The following is a 27,032-nucleotide window of genomic DNA, read 5'->3' on the forward strand; positions in this document are numbered from 1 at the left end:
GAAAACAAAATTTGTCCCGTTCTACACACGTTTTAGGAAATTTCCCAATTGGGTGTGTTTCCGAGGACCTGGTACTACCGTAGGGACCGGCACAAGAGTCCCAACAATGTGGTCTGTAGAAGTTGTACAAGGGACGACGTCAGACACAGGGTGTACGAAGTTGTGAGGGTGGTAGCAAGGACAGTGGCTCCTGATCCTTCTGTGCACTCACAGCCTGGCTGCTCTCCAGAGCACCACCTGGAGTTCTTGTTCTCTTCCAAGTCAGCGCTGCTGTGCACGATAACCCATGATTTAAGTTTAGCATGAACCTCACCATTTATCAAAGGTTTCTGATTGGGGATTATCCATACATTTGCATTTGCCGATCTAGCAAAGTACCCTGCTGTCAATGTTTAACAGTTTCTCTTTTCATCTATTGATGGACTTTTTTCAAAACCAAGCAGCTTAGTCTTAGTCTTGGTTGTATGCAGTGGAGGGGCCTTTACCTTGTGGTAGGACTCTATGTAGTTTGCAGTGATGACAGGGGCAGCAGCTACATCAATGTCCACACTGATGTCTCCATCACTGAGGAACTGCTCTGTAAGCACAGACATATACAGGTAAACACACACACACACACACACACACACACACACACACACACACATTGTGCACACACCTGCTCTCTCTTGTATGAAGTCTGCCAGTATATTTGCCACCTTGTTGATCTCCTTACAAATCTGCATTTGAAAACATATTAAATTAAGTGTTATCTTTACTCTGACTATAAGAAGACATGTCAACATTTACTCTGGCTACAATGCTGAAAAGTAATTCACACTTTATTTATTTTCTTTGGTCCTCACCTGTCCCTTTACTACCAGCTTGACAGTGAAGGTGATGAAGTCAGTGAAGAGCTTCTTCAGCCAGTTGGGTCTGATCCAGGGAGCAAACACAGCACGGTTAGACACAGATTATCATGCAGACTGCTGTTAACATCATAAGGGTTCAGTTTTCTAGCTTACTCTTTGTCGCCCTGCAGATGCAGACTGAGTTTGTGAAAATTAAGAAAACAGTCCGATGTGTCTGCTGCCACCTTCCCCTCTCCACAGTCTGACAGAGGACACACAAACAGAACAGATGTGAGGACGTTTAAGAAAATATTTAAAGTCAGTCAGTTGGAACAAATAGGTTCCAGTATACTGAATCAGCAGCTGCCTTGCTGAAGGACTGAATAATTATACACCAAACCTTTTAAAAAAGTAACGTGAGAAAATATTTGGGATTTGCCAACATAAATAAAAATGATGTGCTAACTTAAAGAGCCTGTGACCCGAACCCAACAACTGTTGTGCAATGAAATAGTGGGCTACTAGTAATCTCGAACCGTCAGTTTAAAAAAGAAAAAGCGATACCGTTCCGATAAATATCAATAATTTCGAACATCGCGGGAAAATTCTTTCGACTCATTTTGAGGTTTTGGGGGAAGCCGGAAGTGACGTCAATGCGGGAACGCTTCACTGTGCGGCGAGAGAGCCAAACACGGACAAAGTGTGTTTTCATGCGTAGAAATGGTAAATTACTGAGTTGAGGCACGTTAATAACGTTTTAATGAAGTTGACTACAGTATATTCATATTTGTCAGTGCTTTCATGTCAATTCGGGGAACATAAACATAAATGATCGTGGTGAAGATGATGATTAAATTAGGATTAAAAATCGTAGTGAGAGCTGCTGAATTTCCTCCCGTCGGATGTGATATAAAAACAAATCGATTGTTTTTGTAGATGTAAACTCAAGTGGATTTTGTTTTTATATCACATCCGACGGGAGGAAATTCAGCAGCTCTCACTACGATTTTTAATCCTAATNTCAATCAATGTTTATGTATATAGCCCAATATCACAAATGTTACATTTGTCTCAGTGGTCTTCACAGTGTGTACAGAATATCAGTATGACAATACGACACTAACACCCTCTGTCCTTTGACCCTCACATCGTACAAGGAAAAACTTCCAGAGAAACCCCCACAGTTTAAAGGGAAAATGGGAGAAACCTCAGGGAGAGCAACCGAGGAGGGATCCCTCTCCCAGGACGGACAGACGTGCAATAGATGCCGTGTGTAAATCGAAGAGATAATACATTTACAGCATAGGTAGTCCAAATGTTTGGAAATGCATGTGTCTATAATAAGAAGATGAATCCACGAGGATGTCAACAATCTTGTGGGAGCCATCAGGGAAGATGAGAGTCTGGCAGGACCGCATAGACAGGTTCAGCCAAGACTCGAAGTCCAGGACTCAGATCCAGTGCTCAGGATAGAGGATCCAGGACACACGACCACAGCAACAGGATTAGCCTCGACTCAGGATCCCGGCGTATATATGGACACAAAAAAGAGATTTGGAGGAAACTGGGTTAATCGGAACATGAGAGTACACAGGTAAAAACAGCCAGAAAGACGGAGTAAGGTGCCCCCCCCCAACAGTCCAAGCCTATAGCAGCTAAACTAACGTGTCTACATACATGCACTCCCTTAGGATAGGTTGAGGGAAAAGGGTAGCAAGTAACAAGTAGGAAACAGAGGTGGAGAGGCACACACACAGGGAAAAAGGTCCCCATTTGAACCTGAATTCGTCAGAGGTAGGAGTGGGTCAGTGTTCTGTCTTAGTCTTACTCACACACAGTTTTCCCCATGTAGTGTGCTAAAACCTTATTAGGAATTGCACCCAAATTGCATCATCTTGAAGGAATCATCAAATTAGTTTTTAACAAACTATCCCTTGATACACTTTCTTTTCCATATTTAGTGTTAACATTACCATTAGTTTTCAGATGAATATTGAAAAAGAAAGGATTAGCTGGTCCAAGGGATATCTAAGGCTCTCGAGGAGTTCGAAGTGGAATAGATGAAAGTACAGTTACTAGTGGAGAGGAAATCAAAAGTTTCCTATCTTGCAAAATTAAAACAAACACTTGAAGTCGCCACAAGAAGCAAACAGCCACTGCAATGTGTTTTCAGAGAGGAGAGAAAGTCAATACAGAGCTGACTATGACGTCCTCTAGTGAGTATTGATGAACCCCTCACCGCTAGTAAAGGTTGGATTTAAATGCATACCTTCATTGACAAAGCTAATGCAATCACACTCTAAATGTGTAACATGCGTCACCTTTGTTTGATTGCACAGAAAAATAGAGGACATGACCACACTGCCCTCAATGGCAGCTGCAGCTCTGACATCGTATACCGTTTCCTTTCCAAAATGCTTATTTATTGATACAATGTAAAATACACATTCAAAGGGAAAAAAACAACCTTATTGTGATGGTAATAATATGGTGATGCTTGGTTGGTTATTCGACCGCTTTGGTTCTGCTGAAATATCTCAACTATGAAATGGATTGACATTTGGTTTATTCACGGTCTCTTAGGAATGAAACCAATTGACTTAGTGATCCCCTGACTTTTCCTCTATTGTTGCCATTTGACTGAGTGGATTGTCGGTAAAAGCCATGGGATGGATTAAAAAGACTCTCGGTGTAGTGCCATTATCAGGTCAATGTCTCAATGTTGGTGTATGGTTAACTCAGATGATGAACACAAACAAAATGGTATCTGTTAAAAACCAGCATGTAAGCATGTTCACATTAGAATTTAGGTTAAAGAACCTCAGTTCAGCATCTGTTAAAGTCTTTTTTTTAATTACGTATTATGTAGTTATAGATACAATGTTCTGATAAGCAAAACTGATGATGACGTGATAGGTCCACTGATTTCTGAACAGTTTTCTTAATACAGTTCTTTCCTCATAAGTCAGTCGCACATATTCTGAATAATCTATTCTGAAAATATGTATGCGAGTACGTTTTGTCTGTGCTGGGACCCTGTGTCTGTGTGTGCTGGAGTGTGTCAAAGCAACAAGGAGAAACACAAAGGTTCAGAGTCTGGTTTTGACAAGTCTTGACTGGTGTTATTTAATTTGGCATGCGGCATTTAGCTTTGAAGACTGCAGTTTTTAAAAAACAATTCTTTAGCAACAAGTGTCCAAAGGTTCCTGCAGACTCTGTTATACGATGCTGCTTCAGATGTTTATCTCTAAAATTGATTTTTGATACCCATGTTATTACATTTGAATTACGTTTTTTATCAACTTCCCGAGAAAAATAAAGAAACTTATCCACTTTCTTTTCTTTTGAAGATTGAGTGAGAAACATATAAGACATGTCATTTGGGTTTTGCCACCATAGATAACAGTGGGCAAAAGATCCCATAGATTGATTTTAGGGATAAAATTAATTGCACGGGTGTCCAATAGGGAGCTGCTGGGGACCGTTGATTCTTCCTCACCCATTTGTGCATGATGAGGAGGGGTGAGGTTAGTTGGATGATGCTCTATCATCCGTGACCAAATAAATCCAGCAACCTGGATTTATTGGTCGGATAAAGATGATGAGTTTGAATGAACTAGCATTTGGAATTGCTTTTCTCATTTATTTTCTGGTTGGGTCAGTGGAAGTTAATTAATTTCTCTTCATGTGATTTTATCGTTGGCACACAGGCACCTTTTGGGGTGGGTTTCATAGATAGTACTTTTTAATCTTGTAATGGCTTCCAATATCATTTATCCAGACCTATTTAAATTGCACCTAAATTAAAAACTGTAAAGATTTATATTCCAACAAATTGTTTAGAGCTTGAAATATTCTAAAATAAGACCTAAAAGCTAAATCCTTACGGTAATTAGACAATGAGACAATGTGGTTTTTGTATACAAACATAAGTTCATCCCCAAGATAATTATTCATACACACAAAAGCAGAGAGGAAGACTGACAGGTGGTCCTCGGTGTAAAAAACACCAAATAAATACTCTGTAACATCCCAGTAAACGATCAATTCTGGTAGTGTCGAGCAATATTTACTCTGTGCACAAACAACATTCAAGATCACTCTCTGCTGAATGTGTCCCAACGTGTGATTCAAAACAAACACTGTGCAGACGGCCTGTGATAGCGGAGGAGGTGAGGGAGTGCTGCATGGGAAACGCTTTAAAAATGTAACATGAACGCAGTTTGAAACACAGATCCCATCAAAGCCACCTGCTGTAGTCAGTCTCTTCCGATCAATGAAATGTCATCCAACCTTATCCCCCCTCCATCCAACCCCCCTGAAAGAGTAGTGGTATCACTCCACAAATCCCTCAGCTGAGGGCAACTTAGAGACAGATTGTCAGAGTCGGAGGAGCGCAGAGAGACAGGAACAGGTTGATGTGAGGACTGGCCTAAGGAAAACCTACAAGAGGATTCAATAAAAAGTTTACAAAGAAGGTTTTAACTGCAGTGTTTCTATTTGTGATTAGTCGGGCATCTTATTAATATAAAGATACTTTCTTTACTAACAATTCCTATACTGTGAGTTTGAGGCTCAGGTATCAGCTGGTACTCTGTTTCCCATACAGGTGAAATCATTTTGTTTTCAGACACATTCCTTTTTTTACACACAAAATAATTTAATGAGAAGAGATTAACAATATGTATGTATTCCAACTTTTAGGGTAACAGTGTATTTGCCCTTAGCATTAAATGAAATTATTTTTGGTCTATACATGTGGCTGATTACTGTTACCAAACTGGAGGTTAACATCAGATTATACGATACGATATATTTGATTGTTCCTGTAACAAGATTTGTTCCGGACCCCTTCTGCAGTTCTACAGATAATCAAAATTATACGATTTACTTACAAACTTGGTATTACCAATATTACCAATATAATTTGTGATTGAGATTGAGTATATTTTGTAATGTTAAACACAATCGTACATTAAATGTGATTTTGAATGTAAATAGTACCTTTCCAGTTAAAGCCATATCGGGTTTTGTTATTGCTATTTTATATTTGATTTGGAACCCATCACTACAGGAACATGAGCTGATTAAAATAACAAACATGACGTCTGCTTTTACACTCCGGCCGCAGCTTACTTAGTAAATATTCATGTTTTAATTGGATTGTTTTCCTTTGTCTGCTGTGTAAATAGTTTTTGTTTGCATGAACAAAAGAAACGTGGAAGCCAGAAAGAAACTTCATTACAGTGTCAGAGAATAGTATCTCAAAGCACTAGACTGATGCAGACTCTACGTGAGGTTAATAAATGAATGAACATGAATATCATTAAGGGGGGATTCTTGCAAAAATAATATTTCATTATACTGTAGGAAATGTTTGCGCTAATTTAAACATAAGTGTAATTTGCAAGGGCTAGTGCCTGATGATGATTAAGTGTCTTCAGTATTTCACCTTAGTGTTCCTTAACCAACATCTGATAGATTATCACCATATGGAACTGTTACAGTACATCAATCCTCTGATAAAACAATATAACATTACATTTCATTTCGCTGATGCTTCCAGGTATATTTGCTTCGAATAAGCAAAACCATTGTAAGTGCTGCTGCATTGGTTTCAAATGAGCCAAATCTTTTATTTACTATTACTTTTTTATGTGTGTTAGGTTTAATGGCATAGGTACAAGCGAAACAGGAGGGTTTTCACTCTGTGACGGAAAATGTGTTTACACTTCCTGCTGTCATGAAATCAATGAGGCGCTCGTTCCACCAATTTGGAGCCAGGATAGCAAACAGGCTTTTTGTTCACGCGTACCTGGGTCCCACTTGTAGTGAGGGAGCAGAGAGCTGATTGGCTGAAGCAGAGCGATGTGTGTTGGTGTGTATCATTTAACCATGTCCTTGATGTAGGGAGGGCCTGATCTCTTCACACCATGTGCCAGTATCAGTGTCTTGAAGTGGATTTTGTTTGTTTTTCAATAACACATTTCTTTTTTTAAGCAAAAAAAAAGACATATATATTTCAATTAATTTAGTTTTTGGGAGATGGGATGAAATAAATGAACTTCTTCCCACCCCTTTTCGGATGTGTAATTAGGTAGTTCATTTGTTTATATATAAAGTCAGTAATATTTTTGTCTATCAATTTGACACTGCTTCAGTTTGTATAGTATAATAATTATCATGTTTCCTTTTCATTATTTGTATTATTGTTTTACACATTCAAAATAAATAAAATAAAATCAGATGCAAATAAAAATCAATTGGGGCAGTCAGTGAAGGGAGCAGAGTAGCGGTGACAGAAATGTCCTACTTACCAAACTCCCAGGATGGATTATGGGATGATGGTTCCCAGGGGACTGATGCCCAGAAGGCTGCCCTTCTACCTCTCGCTGCCCCCCTCCCCAGAGTCAGAGGGCTCGCTGCAGGGTGTCAGTGCAGAGCCTTAGTCCTACAGGACCCTCAGGGGACTGAACTGGCTGTGAGGGTGGCCTTCTTCTGGTGAAATCTTCAAAGTGAATGTCAAAGCCATTTTTTTCAGTGTTTTAGGAGGACTACTTTTTAGGAGAATGTAAAATCCATGCTGAAGGAAGCTCTGTAATCCATCCATTTTGACTCCTCTGATAAAAAGGCTCCTCTTCATACTTTTGGGAGACATACAGTAGCTGCTTGAATTTCCATAAGATGTTGTTCCACAGAGCACAACAATTGCAATATGTAATCATTTAGTTTGATTAAGTCATGTTATTATTATTTGTGCTTTTTGTTTAGTATATCATAATGATGATGTTGGGTTAATAGGCAGCTGAAATGCTTCATTTAAAGAATTTAGATGTATTTTATGGTTTTAATTTAGTGCTATAATTACTTAATTTCTCTCTCTGCAAACGTGCAAAGCAAGTCTCTGCCAGGAGCCCAAGAAGAAGTTGTTTCTATCAGACGAGGAAATGAGATTTACAAACATAAAGTATGGATGGTAAATAGATTTATTCGCTTGGAAATCTAATTTTAGGAGGAAAACATTTAACCAGATGAAAAAGCCATCATATTCTACTGGAAGGGAAACAGAAACATTGTTGGTAAACACACAAAACCGAACAAAACACCTACATTTTATTGAAGTTAGTCTGTAAATTGAAAAAGAAAATCATAAAAGGGTCTCTTTTAAGTTTGAAAAGACTCATTGAACAGTTGATGTAGATGCATCAAATGAGCTGCGATTTCTCTTCCCTAAAGTAAATGTTGTGATCGAAACATCAACTAAAAAACTGACACTATAAGGAAAGACACATCTTCAAAGTATGTGATATTCAAACCTAAATCATAACAGCATTCCTTCCCTTTTTAAATGATATGTTATAAATAATGTACAAATATTCATAATTGACATGCAATGATTTGAGCACTGTTAGTTCTTTCTCTGACTCCAATTAGCAAAAAGGAATTCATACATAAAACGATTTGAGCTGAACATGGAAATTATTGTAATTCTGTGGCAGTCAGTAACTTCTAAAAGAGCTATCACCCAATCATTTTCAAAAACTAGTTGGAAGGAGAGTAAACTGTTAATTATTATAGTCTGTGAAGAGTGTCCTTGAAAATCAGTGGTGGCTTCGTGCAGAGGTGACAGCTTCCCTCGTGAAATAGAGAAACACCACCTGCAGGGTATCAAAGTGGATTATTTTACTGTAGTAAGTGCTTGCATCTCTGAGGGCAGCGTCTAAGCATTCATGTTTTTATTTTCAAACCACAGGTACTTCAGTCAGGAAAAAGCTTTTTGTGACAGTTTGCACTTAGTTGGATCGTGCTGCTCTGTTAGCATGCTTAGCAGCGAATCCAAACCCTGCATGAAGCCCAAAGAAATGTCAGCTCGCTTTTCAAGAAATAAATCACCAACTGTGATGATAATTACACATTTCAAATGTTACATGTCCAAACTTCCCACAAATACAAAGAACGTGACATTTTAGTTTTGTCTAATGTAATTATATGTAAGTTCAAGAGAAGGAAAGAAGTGGGAGAGTGTAAATAACAGCATTATTGTTATTTCACACCAGCCTACGTTTCTGTTGGTGTCCTCCAACGCACCCTGTCACTGTTCCCCTCTTTGTTCCACACAGTCAACCTAACAGCATAATCAGCTGCCTTAATGTCACACTATTGAATGAAAGAATAAATTATGAGAGATAGACATATGAGATATTTCAAATCTCCAGGCTGCATAAAATACATTTTGTTGCACATACTGTTTACTCGCACAGCTGAAAAGGCTGCAGCTTGGCTTTTTGCATTTTTCAAATTGTGCAGAAATGCTCTTTTGCTCAAATTAAATGATATTGTCAAGTCTCTGTGGACACATCTGAACCCAGAAATCTTTACTTAGGAGCCAAAACTGCAACCTTGATAGAAATGAAACACTTAAAAAGCAAGATTCATCAAAATAGAGTATCTAGAGAAGCATCTAATCATTGTACACGTAGGCCTACATAGAATAATGATAGGTTTGGGCCATTCAGCATCTAGCTACAATTTGAAAACCCATTTGGATTATATGATTCTGTTTACATGCAGGTGGCAAATTGGAATATTCATTTGAATGTGGATATGGGGTGAGTCAGCAATGGAATGCTATTCTAAAATGTCCTCACTCTGTCCACCCCCAGAGAGAAAGACTCTTAAAAAGTATTCATTAAATGTCCCCAGCACTGACAGACATTGGTGGTTAAAATAGTATTTTTGGTGAGTGTAGAGTAGATGCTCTAAATTTAACATCATCATGATACTGGGAAACTGTTAATTGTATTTAATATGGGGCATCATATCAGCATAACTCACTCTGCGGCCATCTGGCTGATATATGTTTCTATTCTCTATATGCTAACTGGCAAGAGAGTTTCAAATTTGGTTTTGGTTCAAATGAAAGTTTAATTATCTGATAACACAAGAAGCATAAAGACTTTCATCAGCAGAATGTCATGCCACCAGAAAATGCGTCCATCTCACCAAAATATCAAATCACACCTCCAAACTGCTAACTTGCACAGTACTTTTTGCGACTATAGTTTCCCAAAAGAAAACACTTTCCCAATGGGTGTTAGGAGAGTAAAAAGCAGAACACAACATCACAGAAAAAATGATATCTGAAAACACCATTACTCTATGTAACGACGAGACGCCGTTACTAGAGCTCTCGTGAACATGTTTATATAATTTATTGATGTAGTATTTTTTTTAATGGTATAAGTGTTCACCCCCATCTTGTCTGTTGCTTCCGGTCGTCTCTGTGTTCCTTCCTACTGATTACCCAATTGTGTTCACCTGGTGCCCTGTGTTGTCTCCTCCCCCCTCACCTGTGTCTTGTTAGTCTGTGTGTGTATTTAAGTGCTGTTTCTTGTTAGGCTGGGTGTGTGTTGGAGATCTTTGTGGCTGCAGGAGGTGTTCACGGAGAACAGCAGGATTGAGGCTGTGAACTTATTTTAATAAATGCCCACGTCGGGTTATATTTTTGGACGTTCTGCCTCTGCCTCCTTGCTTGGTCGGGCCGCTCAACGGTCAGTCTCACACTCTATAAAGGACATTTTTAAAAGCAGACATCTAAAAGAAGACCTGGACCTTCCTTTTGTCTGGCTGCAAAAATGCTCTGACAGTGAGAGTGTGAAATGGTCATCTGTTTCCGTTGAAGAACGATCACATTTGCTGCCCAATCTTTCAGTAGGTCATAAGATCAATGATTTCACTTGAGGCTTCATTGAGCTTTACAAAACCAACTGCAAGATCTTAAATTCAATTTCTAAATGAAGGGGCAGATGATACAGGAAATCTTATTCTGTGCGCATTGCCTCTAGGGCTGATGGAGCTCTGGCTATAACAGGCGAAATTGAGAGCTGCAGGATTCAATCGTGATGAAATGAAGCTTTGGATTACATTTTCTTTCCAGATCGGTAGAGGTTTAATCTGAAAAAAAAAAGGACGTTATATTTTGAATTCCTATGTGATCGGAAAATGTGATTCTGATTGTTTTGCATGTTCGTTTTTATCTTTGTTTACAGAGAGGGTTGCAGATCGATACAAGAGTCTTGAAAGTCGGTGTCGCATTTATCACAAAGACAAACAAGTGAGAAGGCAGGACGGGTCCCGGATGTGGATTTACCTTGAAATTCCTGTTTCAAACTCATTGCGTGTCCTGGAAATGAAGCTATGAAAAGAACTGTTTGCCTACACCTAAATCTTTTATTGATTTTGGTGTGCAGGGATTTAGTCACCAATAACAAAGTCAATCTAGCAATCATATGCTTGTTCATTTGTTTAGAAACTATGTTTGAAGTTTCTGCAGAAGCGTGTAGTTTGAAATGTACTTCGCATTGTTCAGAAAAACTGTCTATCCTCTTTCGCCTGATTACTTTTTTTCTTCTTCCCAGGTGCAAATTTGTCAACACAAATCTCCCCTAACTGGATTTTCTGTGAATCAAATGAGAGTATTTGACGTGAGGGCTTTTGTGTTTGCACATGAGGGGAGCCATACTTGCCAACCCTCCCGATTTTCGCGGGAGACTCCCGATTTCATAGCCCTCTCCCGGTTTCCTCCCGGGGTCATATTTCTCCCGCATTTCTGACAAAATCAGATTCACTCAGGACTGTTTCCACTCGGACTTTAATACAGCTACACCATTGTTTGGTTTCCATGGTAGCGCGTCTCTTTAGTCACAGAAAACAGAACAAGAATCGACAACTCTGCCCTCTGCTCACTCCTTTCCTGAATACAGGTCCAGCCCAACCCAACCCAACCACCCCCCCCGTCAAGGTCTCAAGGTTGGCAAGTATGAGGGGAGCACAACACAGCAATGTGACTTAGTTGTAAAGTGAACAAGTCTTTCCTTTTTGGGACTTAAAAGAAGAACAAAAAGTAAGTATTAGTAAGAGTTAATGAAGCATTACGTTAGTTCAGGGAGGAGGGGTGCTTCCAGTCATGTGCACCCGGCAGCTGATCATCAGCTGATCCATAAAACATCAATGAGAGATTCAAACAGGGTCATTGTTCACTCAAGCTATTTGCTCCTCCTTCATCCCCCTTTCACATATTTTAGGCCTTATAGAAATTAGAATATATGTTGGATTTAGCAAATAATTAGCTAATTGCTTCAGCAGAATACTTGGAGAACAGAGATCTTTCCTCTTCACAAATTAAACATGTATTGATGAATATTATGTAGAATTATTTGTAATTGCTTTTATTGTTGTTGCCTGGACCAAAAAGGTGCAGGAGCGGGAAAGTTAATAAATGCCAAAACAACGTTCTGGTATCACTTTCTGATATGTATTTCAAGAGGTTCTGATTTGAGTCTGACATTTGAATTTGATCAGATTAATGACAGCACTCACCACGTACACTGGACTCGTTTAGCTTTCTGTGCGTCATGAAGTTGATCTTTAGCGTAGGAGTTTGTTCAATATTGACCGAGCTCAATGACCTGCCTTTGTTTAATAAGCTAATCTCATCCCATCACTATTGAATTAGAAATATTGTATTCATTACAGAGGTGTCCTTTCATATTAAACGCTAATATATTGCAGGAGTAACAACCAGTGAACAACATGTTTGTTAGTTAGAATAACTCATTGTAATTCAATCGAACATGTAGGAAGTACACGTCTGACAGATTTAGACTACACAACCTGCTAATGTTTAAAAAGCATCTTTATATATCACACGTTGTTCATGGATGACAACTCAAAGCAACTTTGATTCCCACATTCTATAGGTTAAGGTCATCCGGGGAAATAATAGAAAGAGGGATAATGTAAAAATAATATCCGACAAATCCAGGCCCTGCCGCTGTATCTTTCTCAGCTTCAGCTTTCCATGTCCTCCTGTCTCTAGATCGCTCACCCTCCAAACATATATCTCATTGAAATGCATGAGATTACTCATAAGCCCATTGGAAGAAATATTGTACAGGGGATGAGATAAAGACGGCTTTCTTTTTTCCTAATTGCTGTGAATATATATTAAAGTTTTAAGGCTAAAGAAATGCCTGCACCCTCTGGATCACACTCCTCAGGAATGAGCTGAAACACTTGCGTGGTAAAGGTGTTTATCTTCATCCACTAACCTCAGCATTGAGTAATATACTCACTCTCAGCACTGTTTAAATAAGTTCAAGGGCCTCCGAGCCTCTTCATTTGTTGTTGACATCTGAAAAGAGTGACACACAGGGGCCTCTGTGGTGAGACAAATGTTACGATTGATTTTGAGAAGTGTTGTTCGAAGCAGAGAACCCAGGAAACTTCATTCTTGGTATTACATGCGGCAAGAAAGGATGTTTTTTTTACTTTCAGGCAGAAGACACAAGAGCTTGAACAGAAGGTAATCGACTAAATTAATGGAAATTTGGTACCTTCACAGTTACTGACGTTTTACTCCTTTTAGCACATGTGGTGATGGGGAGTGTGGTATCAATAAACACTGTGATTCATGCAAGGGCTCTGGCACAAAGCATTGGGAACTGCAGGTGAAATATGATTATGACAAATGGAAGTTCTCAAATTGTAGATAATTGTTCGACAAATGGCAGGAGATAACTGATGGCACAACAATGGTTTGTTATATGAGATGCTGTGCTTATTTCCCTTTATTTTGTGAGTTGAATTGTGGTCCAGAAACTCTCAAGAGAGATATTTCTTAAAGCACTAAAAATGCTGATACCTGGAGAAGAAAATCAAGAGCAGTTGATTTTTCAAAGAGTCATTACAGCGAATATGTAATTTAGATAGATGAATCCTTTATAGCCTAACAATGATTTTTATGACTGAACCACCCACATAATATTCTGGGAGCCTGCTCTGGTCTGTGTTGTCTCTTGCAGAGTGCTCCCACTCATATTAGTGTTGTAAGTGCAATAAGAGTCGAAGAGACTCTTTTTCCACTCAGCATGGCTCCATACAGAGGCTCATGAAGAGATCATAACTCTCCCTCCTCATAATGTTTCTGTCAGTATGCCGGATGGGAACTATTACATGCCACAGATCATCATTCACTATGCAGGGCCCCCCCATAAATACTGGCAATTGTATTATGCAAGATATTAGTCCATTTGTGTATCAGCTCAGTGGTTATGCTAATTTCAGATGTGTCTCATGTGCCTTGTAGTCGGTTCTAAGGATGGCAAAGACAAGATGCTCCTGTCAAGCGATTGCACTTCTTCACCATTCAGATTTCTTTGAGAACATGTCAGTTTCTCAGGCTTGGTTTAAGATCAGCTCCATTGTAATCCCGCCCCTTTAAATCCCTCTGGGAATGAATGGAGTCTTCTTCATGTCTCCCTGCTGCGTTGGAGGTTTTCTGACAGACCAATAACAACAAGCCTCGGCAGCAGAAGCCAATTGTCAGTGTGGCCTATCCTTCACTCGTCTGTCGCCATTAGCATTCAAGGTTCATTAGCCGGCAAGCACCCAATATAAAATATAATTGCAGGCTATAAACTTGTGTTGACACACGACCACTGGCTCCCATTCAACATGCTTCATATTAAGAATTAAAGGCTGCAAAACCTCTCTAACCCTTTTTTGATACTGTTATCCCTTCATACTGTATGTTTTTCATTAATCTGCAGATAAAACGTAGCCATTATGATGTTATATTATCATTACATGGAGTAAATTCCTATTCCTAAAACATATATTTAATTAAGTATGTCTTAAGAGGCCCCTTTCCCTCCATCTACACAATACTGACTTCTGTGTGCTGTTTTATGATGTATTCAGATTGAAAGTGAAGTGAATCTTTCCCTGGTAGACCGTGCAATCTGTGGCTATCCGGCCCAAACAGTCAGTGTCTGCTGTACTTGTGAGACAGCTCAGACTGTTGACTGCTGTCAAAAGTGACCAAGAACTCTAGTTCTTTGTTATGGTCCTCCAGACCCTTACTTTTCTCTGTGTAGTCACGATTTTTGTGTTTTAAAGCCTCAGGGTGAGTGCAAATGTGTCCCTTAATTACAATTGAGTAAACGTTCTCCTATTGTAAACGTATCGTAACACCATCCATGAATATGTCTATAACTATCCCCCTGTGTGAAATGTGCTTTGCATTTCATACAGCACACTGTCCTTGTACTCATATTCACTACAGCACCTGCGTCATCATTTGTGTTGAAATACAAACTTAAAAAAGCATTTTCTGTCTGTATGAATATGAAATCTGTAAGCATTCTATATATTCACCACTTAGCTCAGTTCAGTGACGTTTGAACTGGCTAAATTAAATAGAGCACAGTTATAGTAAAAGGTTAGAGGAGTAGTTATTAATAATTCAAGGGAGGTAAATGCAAAGAAAGTAATCCAGAGGGGCCAAATAGCCTTTATAAACTGCTGTGCTGGCAAGGGCATTAAATATTGATCAAAAGAAAGTGAGATGCAATCATTTAATGTAAAAAAATTCCAGCTCTGAAAGGTATGACCTAATGTTCTCCATTTACATCTACAATATTATGACACATTACACTGATAGGACATATTCTATGGCATGACTGTAGTGAAGGCTATACTTGAGGAGAAACACCCCACAAATCTCAGAGTACGGCAAATTAGGATTACAAAATATTTAACTGCATGTTCTGCCCACCGAATGATGTGTGTTAGTATTTGTGTTTGAGCAGGAGATTTATCTTTCAAATCAGACCTGTCTTTCCAGATCTGCATGTCTGGGTCGGGTTCATCAACAGCTGATTAACAGAGAATGGGCTTTTGGTTCTGAGACAGAGGGACGAGACCACCATGACTTCCCCGAGGAATTCAAGGAATCAAATTTAAAAGCTATTTTAGGCTCCAGTGCCAGGTACACTCACGTCGCCTGGGTGGATTTGTTTATTGGGTGAAATAGTATCCTCTGTGTGTGTGTGTGTGTGTGTGTGTGTGTGTGTGTGTGTGTGTGTGTGTGTGTGTGTGTGTGTGTGGTCTTTGAAGGTTTCTGATTATAAATAGGGGCTCATTGATTGTTTTCCTTGCAGTTTGGATGGAAGAGTGCTGCTGCTTCTTGCTTATCTTATTCAGATCACCTTCTTCTCAGTCTGATTGCTATCAGTTATAATGGACAGCTTTGTAGTTGTTGNAGCCTTATTTACAGATTCTTGAAATTCAATTGTAATTTCATTTGTAAATAGTTACATTCATGTGGATTTATCCAGTTTGCACATTTGTATGCATGCACTTATAGGTGCATTTGTTGTTGTTGAAGGCCTGGCTGTTACAGTCTTTATTTACACTATTTTGTTGTAGGCCTACTGGCCTAGATGTTTATGCAGTTTTAAAGCACCTTGGCTTTGTTCTGAATGCACTTTGTTGTAGTTATCCTACAGAGAAAAGAAAATGCACTTGACTTGGAATTAATGTACTGTGTGCATTCAAAAGTGCTGAATAAATGTTTTATGGACCCATAATAGTGATTATTATTTAAGTTAAGTTTTGCCATAATCATTTATTTTTCCATAATCAGGCAACTGAACAACATTGGTAAAAAATGTATACATTATATATATTTCTATTAATCATTTTCGGCCTTTCTGCATTCGGTTTTCGGCCAACTGTTTCCTATTTTCGCTATCGGTTTCGGGCAAAGAATTTCCCATTCGGTGCACCCCTATTCTGTACACACTGTGAAGACCACTGAGACAAATGTAACATTTGTGATATTGGGCTATATACATAAACATTGATTGATTGATTGAAAAGGAAACGAGCCAAATGGTCTTTGGCTGAGAGTCGCTTTCATTCATTAAAAAAAGCACATCTAAATAAAATGTATGTGTTTTGGTTTGTACAGAATAAAAAAATACTGCTTAGTCCTTATTTCTCTTCCTACAATCTCTAGATGGGATCTTTTTAATCAACAGCATCAGCACAGTAATTTCCAGCGGGATAATAAATCACCTCTACCCTGGAGACAGACAAACACGGACATGCGTGATGGATAGCCAAGCTGTTCAAATGTGAAAACACACAGTTTGGAAAGAGACAATACAGCGCAAGAGAGTATGCCAAGAGGCACTATGCCAAAGTGAAACTACCCATTATCATGAGTAATAATCTTTAGGGAAAAAGGTGATTTCAAACTATATTGCCCAGGGTGATGGCAATGATAGCACCATAAGTGAGAAAAAAAGAACCCCAAAATATGTTGTTTGTGAAATAAACACAAGGCAAACTTTAGGGTAAATAATCTATTTGACTCAATGCCAAGAGAACAAAATTAAGGAAAAATAACGAAAAAGTGCGAACAGGCTGCAGCAGCTGAGGACAGAAATAATATGAAAGAGAACACGCAAGTAGGTAACGAGGCATAACACAAGGATGTGGGAGCCAAAGAAGGTCAGTCAATGTAAAAGGAAACACATGGTAAGCACATACTGTAAAAACAAGTTATGACCTATAATGGAGGGAGATGATTATGTGGTTGTAACACTTGAATGGGCTGGCGGTGTGGAAAAGGCAGCAGTGAATGTATCGTCTCCTCTGGGGTAAATTGCGTGTGACTGCTTTGCGTGTCCATCAATTCTCTCTACAGTCTAATTACAGCCGGTTCCACCTGGCTTCACCGCTCTGTCCTGCTCCCTGCGCAATGAGGGTAACATGAGACTCAGAGATGAGAGGTAAAGTGGGAGTAATTGCTGTTGGAGTGAGGAACATTTAGTTGTTTTTACATCCAACAAAGTATGTGTGTTGAATCAGCAGCTTTGCTTTTCAATTATGGGAACATTTCAAGGTGCAAAGAAGAAGAAGGACGGTTTAAAGAGACAAGAGCCTAAACATGTCGGTTCAGACGAAGGTGAATACAGGTATTTCATGATATTATGAGAAAAACAATGTGTGTCAAAGCATGCAAACATGTAGAAACCCAAAAAGTATGCATCTGAAAATGAGTCCCCTTTAAAGAGATTTGTCTCTAATTTAAGCTGCAATATTGTCCGTGTGTAGCCCTAGCTTTACTTCCAAGGCCAAGGATCAAGCCATTAACATTTGATGTGTCTAAAGGTTGTATTTGTAAAAAAAAAAACTGTCACTATGTGGTATGTTCCCATTGTAAGCTAGAGTAAGCAGTGGTAAACCTGTCACTGTTACTACTGTAAACTGCCTGTGTGAGTAAAGAGAACGTGACAGGAGGTGTGGCGCTTAACAAACAGTCGATTCTCTTCACTTCCTGTAGCTACTGCTTTATCTGGTAACTCTTTCTATCCATTGAGAGTCATTATCTCAACTGAATGCAGAACTCTTTTTCAAACATAAGCAGCTTCCTTTAAAATGTCTGGAGATCCAACAGAACTGCTCCCAAGATGCATCACAATGAAGAGTCCTTGCCTTCACTATCTATTAAGAGGATGCCTTTTTTTCTCCTTTTATCAGAATAATGACGGAGACAGAAGCTGAATAATAGAACTGAGACTCATCTGATCAAGCAGCAAATCCGTGCCTCCAACTTTTTTACTGTCTGTAATCATTACCCCCTGAAACTTATTTTAAAGCTGTCATTCAGAGTAATTCAGAAATATTTCATCAGAAAGGAAAAGAAATAATGTTGTCCAAGGGAAATGAAGATTGTGAAGTCTTTGAAGTGACGGGACAAACAAAAACAACAATCCCCCGGTGCTGTCTACAGGTGATGAAACTCAGTATGGTAACATATTCAGAAAAGGCTGAAAATAATAAAGATGCAGTCAATCAGACAGCAAGTGAGAAATGCTGGCACACATTTACACGAACAAACACTGTGGCGATAATTAATCATGACACCAGGTTATTATTTTTTAGACTTTAAGCCTAATTGCTCAACAGGGATTCAGACACTCAGAATTATCCTGTCTTTTGTGGGCTCATTAGTAAGAAAAAGGTATTCATTTTAGTCTATGACACCCAAACCCCATCAGTTGAATAATAAGTAGTCCACATCAAAATGCACAGCGATCGTCTGACATTAAAGAGGATTTGGCACAATCACCCTTCAAAATAATAATCACTTGTTACAAATCCTGACAAATATGACTCGATTACAGCGATGACAGCTGATGGATTGTTACAAATTAGCGATAGCGATAAGCTAATTTAACAAGACAAGTACGACATGTAGAAGGTGTAAGGGAAACTTCTGTGTAGCAATGCAGTGGGAGTCACCGACTCAGGAAAGAGACACGGGAAGAACAGGAGCTTTGATGTCAAACACTGATGGTTTATTTGGAGCTTCGGCCGGAGAATTCACATCACAAGTCCAAGAGCCAGAGGTTCTGACTTCACGGTAGAGTTGCCACGTCAATTCTGAAGAACTCTACCCCAGACCCATGTATTTAGCTAGTTCAGAGAGAATAAATTATAATAAACATGCTGCATAACAAGATATAATCATAACACCTCTATCAGCTGACGCCAACAGGCAGGAACAGGGAGACAGAACACTGAGAGCACAGCAGCCAAGGTTACAGGTGCGTGTGCTCAGTCAGGACCGTATGAACTGATAAACTGGGTCAAAGTTATGGACCTTGGAAAATATTTCCCCAACAGAAGTTATACTTAATAATCTGTCTAAATCAGTTCGTCAGTTATAATTAGCTTCAAAATATATATTTATATTATATAGTGCAACAGGCAGAGGATATAGATGAAGAATGACAAGCTGGAGACCTTCCAACCGTAGCCGCCATATCTGTCTATCAGAGGTGAACATTGCCAATATATTTAAAATCATCCGTTTAAATACACAGACAACAGTTCAACGAGGAGAAAGGATTACCTGCAGCTCAGTCACAGACAGAGGCCGTTTCTCAATCGCGAGAATACTGGCTTGGTAGTCGCATACTTCCAAGTCACTTCCTTCAGAAACGAAGCAAGTATACTTCCAAGCCACGGCTTCGGAAAACAAAGAAAAATGGAACAGGCTAACAAGTGTGCCACTCTCTCTAACGGTCTCAACATAAACTGTACCAAAAATAAATACCTCACGATGTCTATTCTTTACTTTCACGGAACACATTTTTGGTGATAACAAATGCAACAAAGTAACATATTTACCAACACATGTTCTACGCCACTACATACTTACATTTAAATGTGTGCTGTGCTGCGTCGGTTCAGCCATTCTCCGCAAGGGTTTTTGAAATTGGTCCGTGCGCAAAGCATTATGGGGATTTGAAGGACGCGAAGTCTACCCATGTGCAGCCTCGAAATTAACCAAAACCAAGGACGTGACCTCGGTGGAATTCCAAGTATGCTGGAGATTGGAACAGTCCTTCGACGGCACTCGATGACATAGTATCCTTGAATTATTGGCTTGGAAGCCAGTTTCCTCGAGATTGGGAACCGTCCGTGTCTACCTACAGACACATTCATGACAGGAAATGTTTCTTTAAGAGTCATAGAAACAAGTTATCTTACTGAGGGAGACGGCTCCGTGCTGAACATCACGACTCTCTGTGTGCCACGTTTCAACAACTCCACTCACTCAGCGAGAATAATGGAAGACTTCCCCAAATGTGAGCCAGCCCTCACACCATGGCATCACTTCAAATTCAGATTGAGAGTGTTCCAGGGCGCTAGATTGAAAGCTACTCTTATAAAAGTGAAAACCCATTAAAGGAGCTTTCTCTGAGGACACCCAGGATAGGCTTCAGAGGATCAGGAGACTGTGTGCGCTGCATTGAAAAGAAAATGCCACTTAATTCCTTATATTATGTCCTTTATGGTTTGCTGACACTCTCAGTCAGTTTCTCAGCTGGCGGGTGCTTTGTAGCCCTTTTTTGGATGATTTGTTATACAATCAGTGTTAGCTCTATGTACATTTCAGGTGTTGAGGACACACTGAGATAAGGTTTCCGGAGAAGGAAGAAATAGTGTTTTAACTGTGGGAGGTGAGACAACAGAATCAAGGAAGCATTTTATAACCCGAGCGCCTCGCCTAATGAAATACTGCCATGTGAGACATTTATTGCTGTGAACCTTAAATTATCCACAGAGCCATTTGGAAGGCAGATTTCCGGCCTGTGTGAGTAAAGACACATTTTATGGCCTTCTCCTCCACTTACCCAGTTGGGAATCGAATTTGGTGATATTACAGAGCACATGTGACCTGTATTAAGTTTGCGAACAAACAAATGACCTGCTATGTTTGTCTTCCAGGCCGGGTGTCTGTTACACCACTGTCCTGGTCCTCTTAGTGTGTTAGCACACAAAGAGACTTTACTGTGTAACTACAGAGCCAATTACTGACGGTTTCAAACCACAGTTTGTTGAAAAACATATCTTGGCTTAGTCATGTCTGAGTTATGCCAAGTATTGGCCACCCAAACAGAGGACATTTGTGGCTTATGTTTGAAAATGATGAGATGAGACAAAAAACAACAAACCAAAGTATGTCTCTAATCACTGTAACACATTATGAATATTCAAGGCTGTAGTTTGCAAACAAACTGTTAATCACTGCTGTTTACAACACTTAAATAATCAGAGATAACCGAAAGCATAAACACCAAGCGTATAGGTCAGGTTTGTGCTCTTTTGAATTTCATTTCAATTAGGGCAGCTTTATGTAAAATTGAGTCAAAGTTCAGACACAGTTTTACAGATTACGTGTGATGTCAAGGATATGACCTTTAAAGTCTGGGGTCGTACAAACAAACATACATCACGATGTTAGGGAGGAAAACAGACCTGCCAATCATCCTGCAGTCATTTCCAGCTGCAGCTAATGTGAATATTCAGTCCTCTATCCGGTCAAGACCGGTAGATGTGTCGTTGCTCAATATGAGCCAATTCTTGTGTCATTGTTCCTCTTACCCTCCGGGTGACAGAGCTTTTGTCACAGCAAGACTATCACTAACACAAATAGCTAAAGATGTTATTATCTATCGATTTTTCGATCAATAAATCAGACTCTGCATCATCATCTTGGACAGAGGATAGCATCATCTCTATGGTAGATATAGAAAAAAAAGGATCTATCTAAAACGTTTTTGCATTTTTGGGGGGTTAATATATTTATCAGACACCATGAAATATGACTTCACAGGGACACCCATCTCCTGAAGGCAAGGGGTACAGTTAGGAAGTCAGCTAGCTCATTCTTTTATCTCTCAACTTTAGAAGCTTTCTTTTGATCTGAGCCTGCTTTTTAAACTTCCTACTTCTGTTCCTGTCTCTTAGTTTATCTCTTCCTTCCTGAATGTTGTGAAGTCCCACCGCTTTTAACAACTTTTGCTGTTCTCAACCATAGTCTCCCAAAATGTTTGTAAAGTATGTCACAGTCATACATCTCCTGTATAGTGTGACAAGATGAGACATTTGAATTTAGAAATGCTGAATCAAAGACACAGATGGGTTGGAGGTGTGAAGAAATCATTTTAAATATTAGTGACTATCATCACCTCATGCCATATGTTTGATTAAAGCTGTTAATCCAAATCATCACAGGCAATCTCAATTAAACATTGAGACATATTGGACATTCTCATTGCTCTCGGCTGTAATGAAGCAGCAAATTCATTAGAATTGTCCGGCCGGAGCCCTGAGGCATTGACTTTTGCATTATGCTGTCTTAGTAAAGCCATTAACACCATGTCACAGAGGCGTCTCTCTGTCGATGACCACACACAGAGGTGGCTATCAGAATTCACATCAGATCAAAGCTCATCGCCTCTGCTTTTGTCTCGATCAGCATCAGGTGCAGCAGACGAATCAGCCAGACATTATTCATTGCTGCTGGTCTGGCTTAAAAGGAGATTTTCAATGGCCTATTGCAGTGCAGGCAAGCCGAATGCACACACCAACACAAGCTGGAAACTGGAAGAGACAGGAAATCAAGACAGAAATCCATTTGCTGGTTAGTCGTACGGGTTGTTTCATTGCTAGTAAGTTGGATTGATTGCATAGCAGATGGGAATGTGCTCTTCTGTTGTGCTTTATAAATGTGAACAGGCTCCCCCGCTGGAAAAAATGTTGTTAAGAGAGCAAGAAGAACAGACATTTCAGTTTCATTTTAACCTGAAAAGGAGCAAAACACTTCTTATCGCTGCAGATAAAATGTGCCAGGGGTCAGCAAATTACGCTTAAGGCAATGAAGGCAAACTCTGACCTTCTGTTCAGAAAGAGCACACTATGTTTAACGAGCCTTTCAAGTCCTAAAGTCCTGAAAACCATGGAAACTCAGCAGATAAGCGAATGTCCAGCAAGTTTGTAAACTGTGAAAAGTGAGTCATTGGCCATCTCAACTGCAAACCCATTTGCATGCTTCTTAGGTGTTAAAGCGGGATTTAAAAGCTGCTTTCTTCAAAAACTCCTACAGGAACTATTTCAGGACTCTTTTTTAAAATCTGATATTCATCAATTGGTGTTATTAAGGGCTTATTAATTTGAGCAAGCCATGGTGATACATAATTATAAGAAATACATAGTTATTATCAGCAATATAAGTATCAAAAGTAAAAGCCATCTTATTGCAGTGGAATGGCCCCAAATTGTTATTTTTATCATGTATTATATGATTTTTACTGATGCAGTAACATGTACACAGCATTGTAATGTTGTAGCTGGTTGAGATGGAACACATTTTAACTAATAGATATAAGAATATTATGTTGAGTAATTTCACTTATATCAGTGCAACATATTCTATTTGTTTAATGGAAACCAAGATAAATGTACACAAGTAAAAAGTACAATATTTCCCTTAAATGTGGTAAAGTAGAAGTAGCTAGTAGCATAAAATCATGGAGATGTAAAAAATAACTGGACCGCTTTTAAATAATACTGTAAAACATGAGGTTGTTTCAACACCAGGGCGGTAAAATCTATAATTTGTATGAACAGTTTATGAGATGAGACCTATGGCTCCACAGTCTCTCACAGTGTGCACAGATCGACCCATCACAAAGGGCGGGGAGGTAAAGAAAATCCATTTGGAGTTCATTTAAGGTGCATCTTTTATGCTCCATGCTGTAACTTGGGAAAGTTAGAAGTTTGAACTGAATGCAGTCAGAACTCAGACCTCTCTCTTCTTCATCACCATCAAGGCCTACAGTAGCTTTTGATTTCCTCTCAATAGCTTTTACCTCTGCCTCATACTGCAGGACTTTGTGTCCCTCAGTTTTGGATGCTGACCAAAAACTCAGTCCCTCACCCTATAATGCTGATGTAAGGCTTTCCGTGCCATCTGCCAGCTATGTGGATTTGCAAATATGGATGCAAGTGCATCTGTAAGGTTATTTCTGACGCGGCGTACAGTACACTGTACAAAGGCAGGAAGGCGAAAAGAAGACAGAGGAGGAATAGTAATGGACAGGAGAGTGTATTACGGCAGAGAGAGCTGGAAGATAATTGTCTTTTCTTAAGACGCTGCCGTTTCCTCAAAGTAACAATGGAGACATCTCAAGAGATGTTAGAGACTGGTTAAAGCCTTGCTGCTGAAATCCACTGGGAAGAGAAATAATCCAAACTTTAAATCTTGGCTTTTAAATCAAATCAAATGAGTGCTTCTAAATGAGCTGAATTTCGCCTGAAAAAATGATTTTTTTATCCAATTCCAACAGTACTTTGAACTGATCATGAATATTCAGACCCCAGCCAGCTCGGACTGACCTCAGTCTCACTGGGGGAATGACATGTTGGAGAGCTGACATGTTTGACTGGGCATACAAATCCACTTTAACACAACGTTAGCTTTTGCAAATAAACCAGGCAGCACACGCCTGCAAATCAAATGTTGAGTGGACTTTTGATGTAGGGTCTGTTAAGGCTAATAAGTCGGTAAGGCTCTGCTGGTTATGTCCCAAGAGAGACACTTAAACTAGCATTTAGCTAAAGAAATCTGTGACTTACATAAGCATCCAGGGAAGAAAAATCCTCTGGGGGGCTTTTTCTTTTCAGCTAAAAGGGGATGGTCTGAATCAATGGACTGTCATTAACTGCTGGACAGGGTGGTATTCTTGGCTCCAATCATTCACAGGGAAAGTGACTGTGAGCACTATTGCACCTCACATATCAAACTGCCAGTTAGCTTAGCTGATGGACAAGGAGCAGCAGGGCTTCCATTTTTTGTGAAATAAAAAATATATTTTACATTCGGAAGTGAAGCTCCATCAAAGTCGCATTTTTTCTACATCAGGCAAAAAACGGCCATTTCCATCCTTTTGACAATCTCATAGTTTAAAGACAAGAACAGAGCCAGTATAATGGAATAGAAGATTAACAGAACATGACCATTTTAAATGAACATATAACACAGCATAAACATTTATTGTAATTTCAATAAAATCTGTTGATTAACGATGCGAGCAACATTTTATTATCTGTCTTCTGCTTTAAAGCAATTGATTTTGAACATGACACATAGGCTGTGTATTCCGTGTAATAGAAAATTGTGATTTCACCGGAGACAAAACAACTTCAAATTGTTTGTTACCTCCAACCAAGACTCCCTTAACTACTTGTTTTACATACATTGTGTTTACTGTCTCAGAAGATAAAGAAAACCAGCACATTCTCAAAATGTAGAAGCTTGCTTTCTGCTTTAAAAGCCATTTGAATTGTTCATCCTCATTTTCTTGAGTAATAGATACATTATTTAAGCTTTACCGCTAATACAGAATGGTGAGTGGATACATTTCGATAACATGTTAAAAACCTGACAAATAAGGAACCTCATCGCCTTGATACAAAACGCACAGTTCTGCTCATTGATTTTAAACAATGCCTGATGTCTCAGTATAGACGGCATTGAACATCTCTGAAGACAGAATGTATCTCTTCTTATCACACCCTGGTTTCCATCACGTTCTCAAAAATCGTTCACTGTCAGAATCAGTGCAATATATTCTGTGCAAATCCAAAGGAGCTGGCGAACACAGCAGAGAGTAAAATACGTTGCCCGCCGCAGAACCCAGCAACTCCATCTTCAATAACTCTGATTCATGTTTTCCTCAATGCACCGGCAAATTACTGGCATTCCAATTACTTATCATGTGTTCTCGTCTTGATTTACTGCAAATCAAAAGTGAAAATGTAAGTATAGCATCATAGTTTATTTTTTTGCTTCGGGGCAATGATACAAAATAGAGAAATTCCCCCTCGGAGCGTCTTATCAATGTTTGGAGACAGAGGCAGCGCTCCTCAGCGTGTGCGATCGCTCATGCACCCACACACATTGCGGGAGCCTCATAAAGTAAGGAAGCTTAAGAGCCTATAGCTGCTCAGGCATAACACTTTCCATGCGTACAGTTTGGAGAGGAGGAAGGTAATGAGACTTTGCTAAATGGAGGGGGCTGGTGTTATGCAGAGGTGACCTCAAGGGGCCCTGCACTTTACTCCGTTCTCCTTCTCTCTGCTGATGGGCAGGATTCAGCGGGGATGTTATCGACAAGGTTACACCGGGTTTATCACTGTAAGGACGATTAAAATGAACAGATAGAGGAGGAAGGTGTGGGTATGTCATGTCACATTGATATTCAAACTATTAAAATCACTTAGATCTATCCATAAACACACAACATGGGGTACAATATATGTAAAAGAAAACCATTTGGTCTGATATTAAGACACAAAAAGTTAAACCAATTACTTTAGTTTCTCCAAAGTCACATAATTAGCCCAAAAATTCCAACATTGTTTCCTTTGATGAGCTGATAAAGAAGACAAAAGACAGACAGGGATAAAAGCCAGACTGGGAATAGATAATTGAGAGCATTAACTGTGTTTGGCCTAAGCTGATGTAACGGGGGAAGTAATGCAATCATTGGCTTTCTGTAAAGTCGAATGCTCTGCGCGTGTTTTAAACACAGCTGGACAAGATTGATGGGATCTTAAACATGCAAGTTAATTGCCGTTTGCCATAAGAACAGATGATTCATCAACATAGATGTAGAATAGATAACATGGCACAGTGGGCAGTAGAGTAACAAACCGGAAAAACAGAATCAATCACATTGAGTCTTGAGTAAATTGTGTGTGTGAGCTCAAGATGTAGAGACTTAATCATGTCCCTTGTGAAAGCTAAATAATGACTAATGGCGAATGACTTAAAACATTAAGCTTTAAAGGACGTCCATGAGAAAAAGTGATTATGCTAACGAGAGCACATTCCCTCTACTGGCTGCTTCAAAGTGAAGCCTAAACCGCTGGATTGATATTCCTGCTCGGAGCCAGGCAAACAGAGAGGGCTGGAGGCTACATCTGAGGCCA

The 27,032-nt window shown here is 39.4% G+C and overlaps 2 protein-coding genes across 2 annotated transcripts in view; both read right to left on the reverse strand.

Annotated features, from left to right (window-relative positions):
• The window catches only part of chrm3a (cholinergic receptor, muscarinic 3a), an 83,429-nt gene that overhangs the window by 15,048 nt on the left and 41,349 nt on the right, over positions 1-27,032 (reverse strand). The window lies entirely within an intron of this gene.
• The window catches only part of ryr2b (ryanodine receptor 2b (cardiac)), a 192,107-nt gene that overhangs the window by 9,709 nt on the left and 155,366 nt on the right, over positions 1-27,032 (reverse strand). Inside the window, 4 exon segments of the mRNA XM_010793548.1 lie at positions 486-577; positions 659-719; positions 846-915; positions 1,005-1,092. Of these exon segments, the coding sequence (XP_010791850.1) occupies positions 486-577; positions 659-719; positions 846-915; positions 1,005-1,092 (311 nt within the window).

Source organism: Notothenia coriiceps, unplaced genomic scaffold, assembly GCF_000735185.1.
Source record: "Notothenia coriiceps isolate Sejong01 unplaced genomic scaffold, NC01 NC01_scaffold00001922, whole genome shotgun sequence".
In the NCBI taxonomy this organism is placed as follows: Eukaryota; Metazoa; Chordata; class Actinopteri; order Perciformes; family Nototheniidae; genus Notothenia; species Notothenia coriiceps.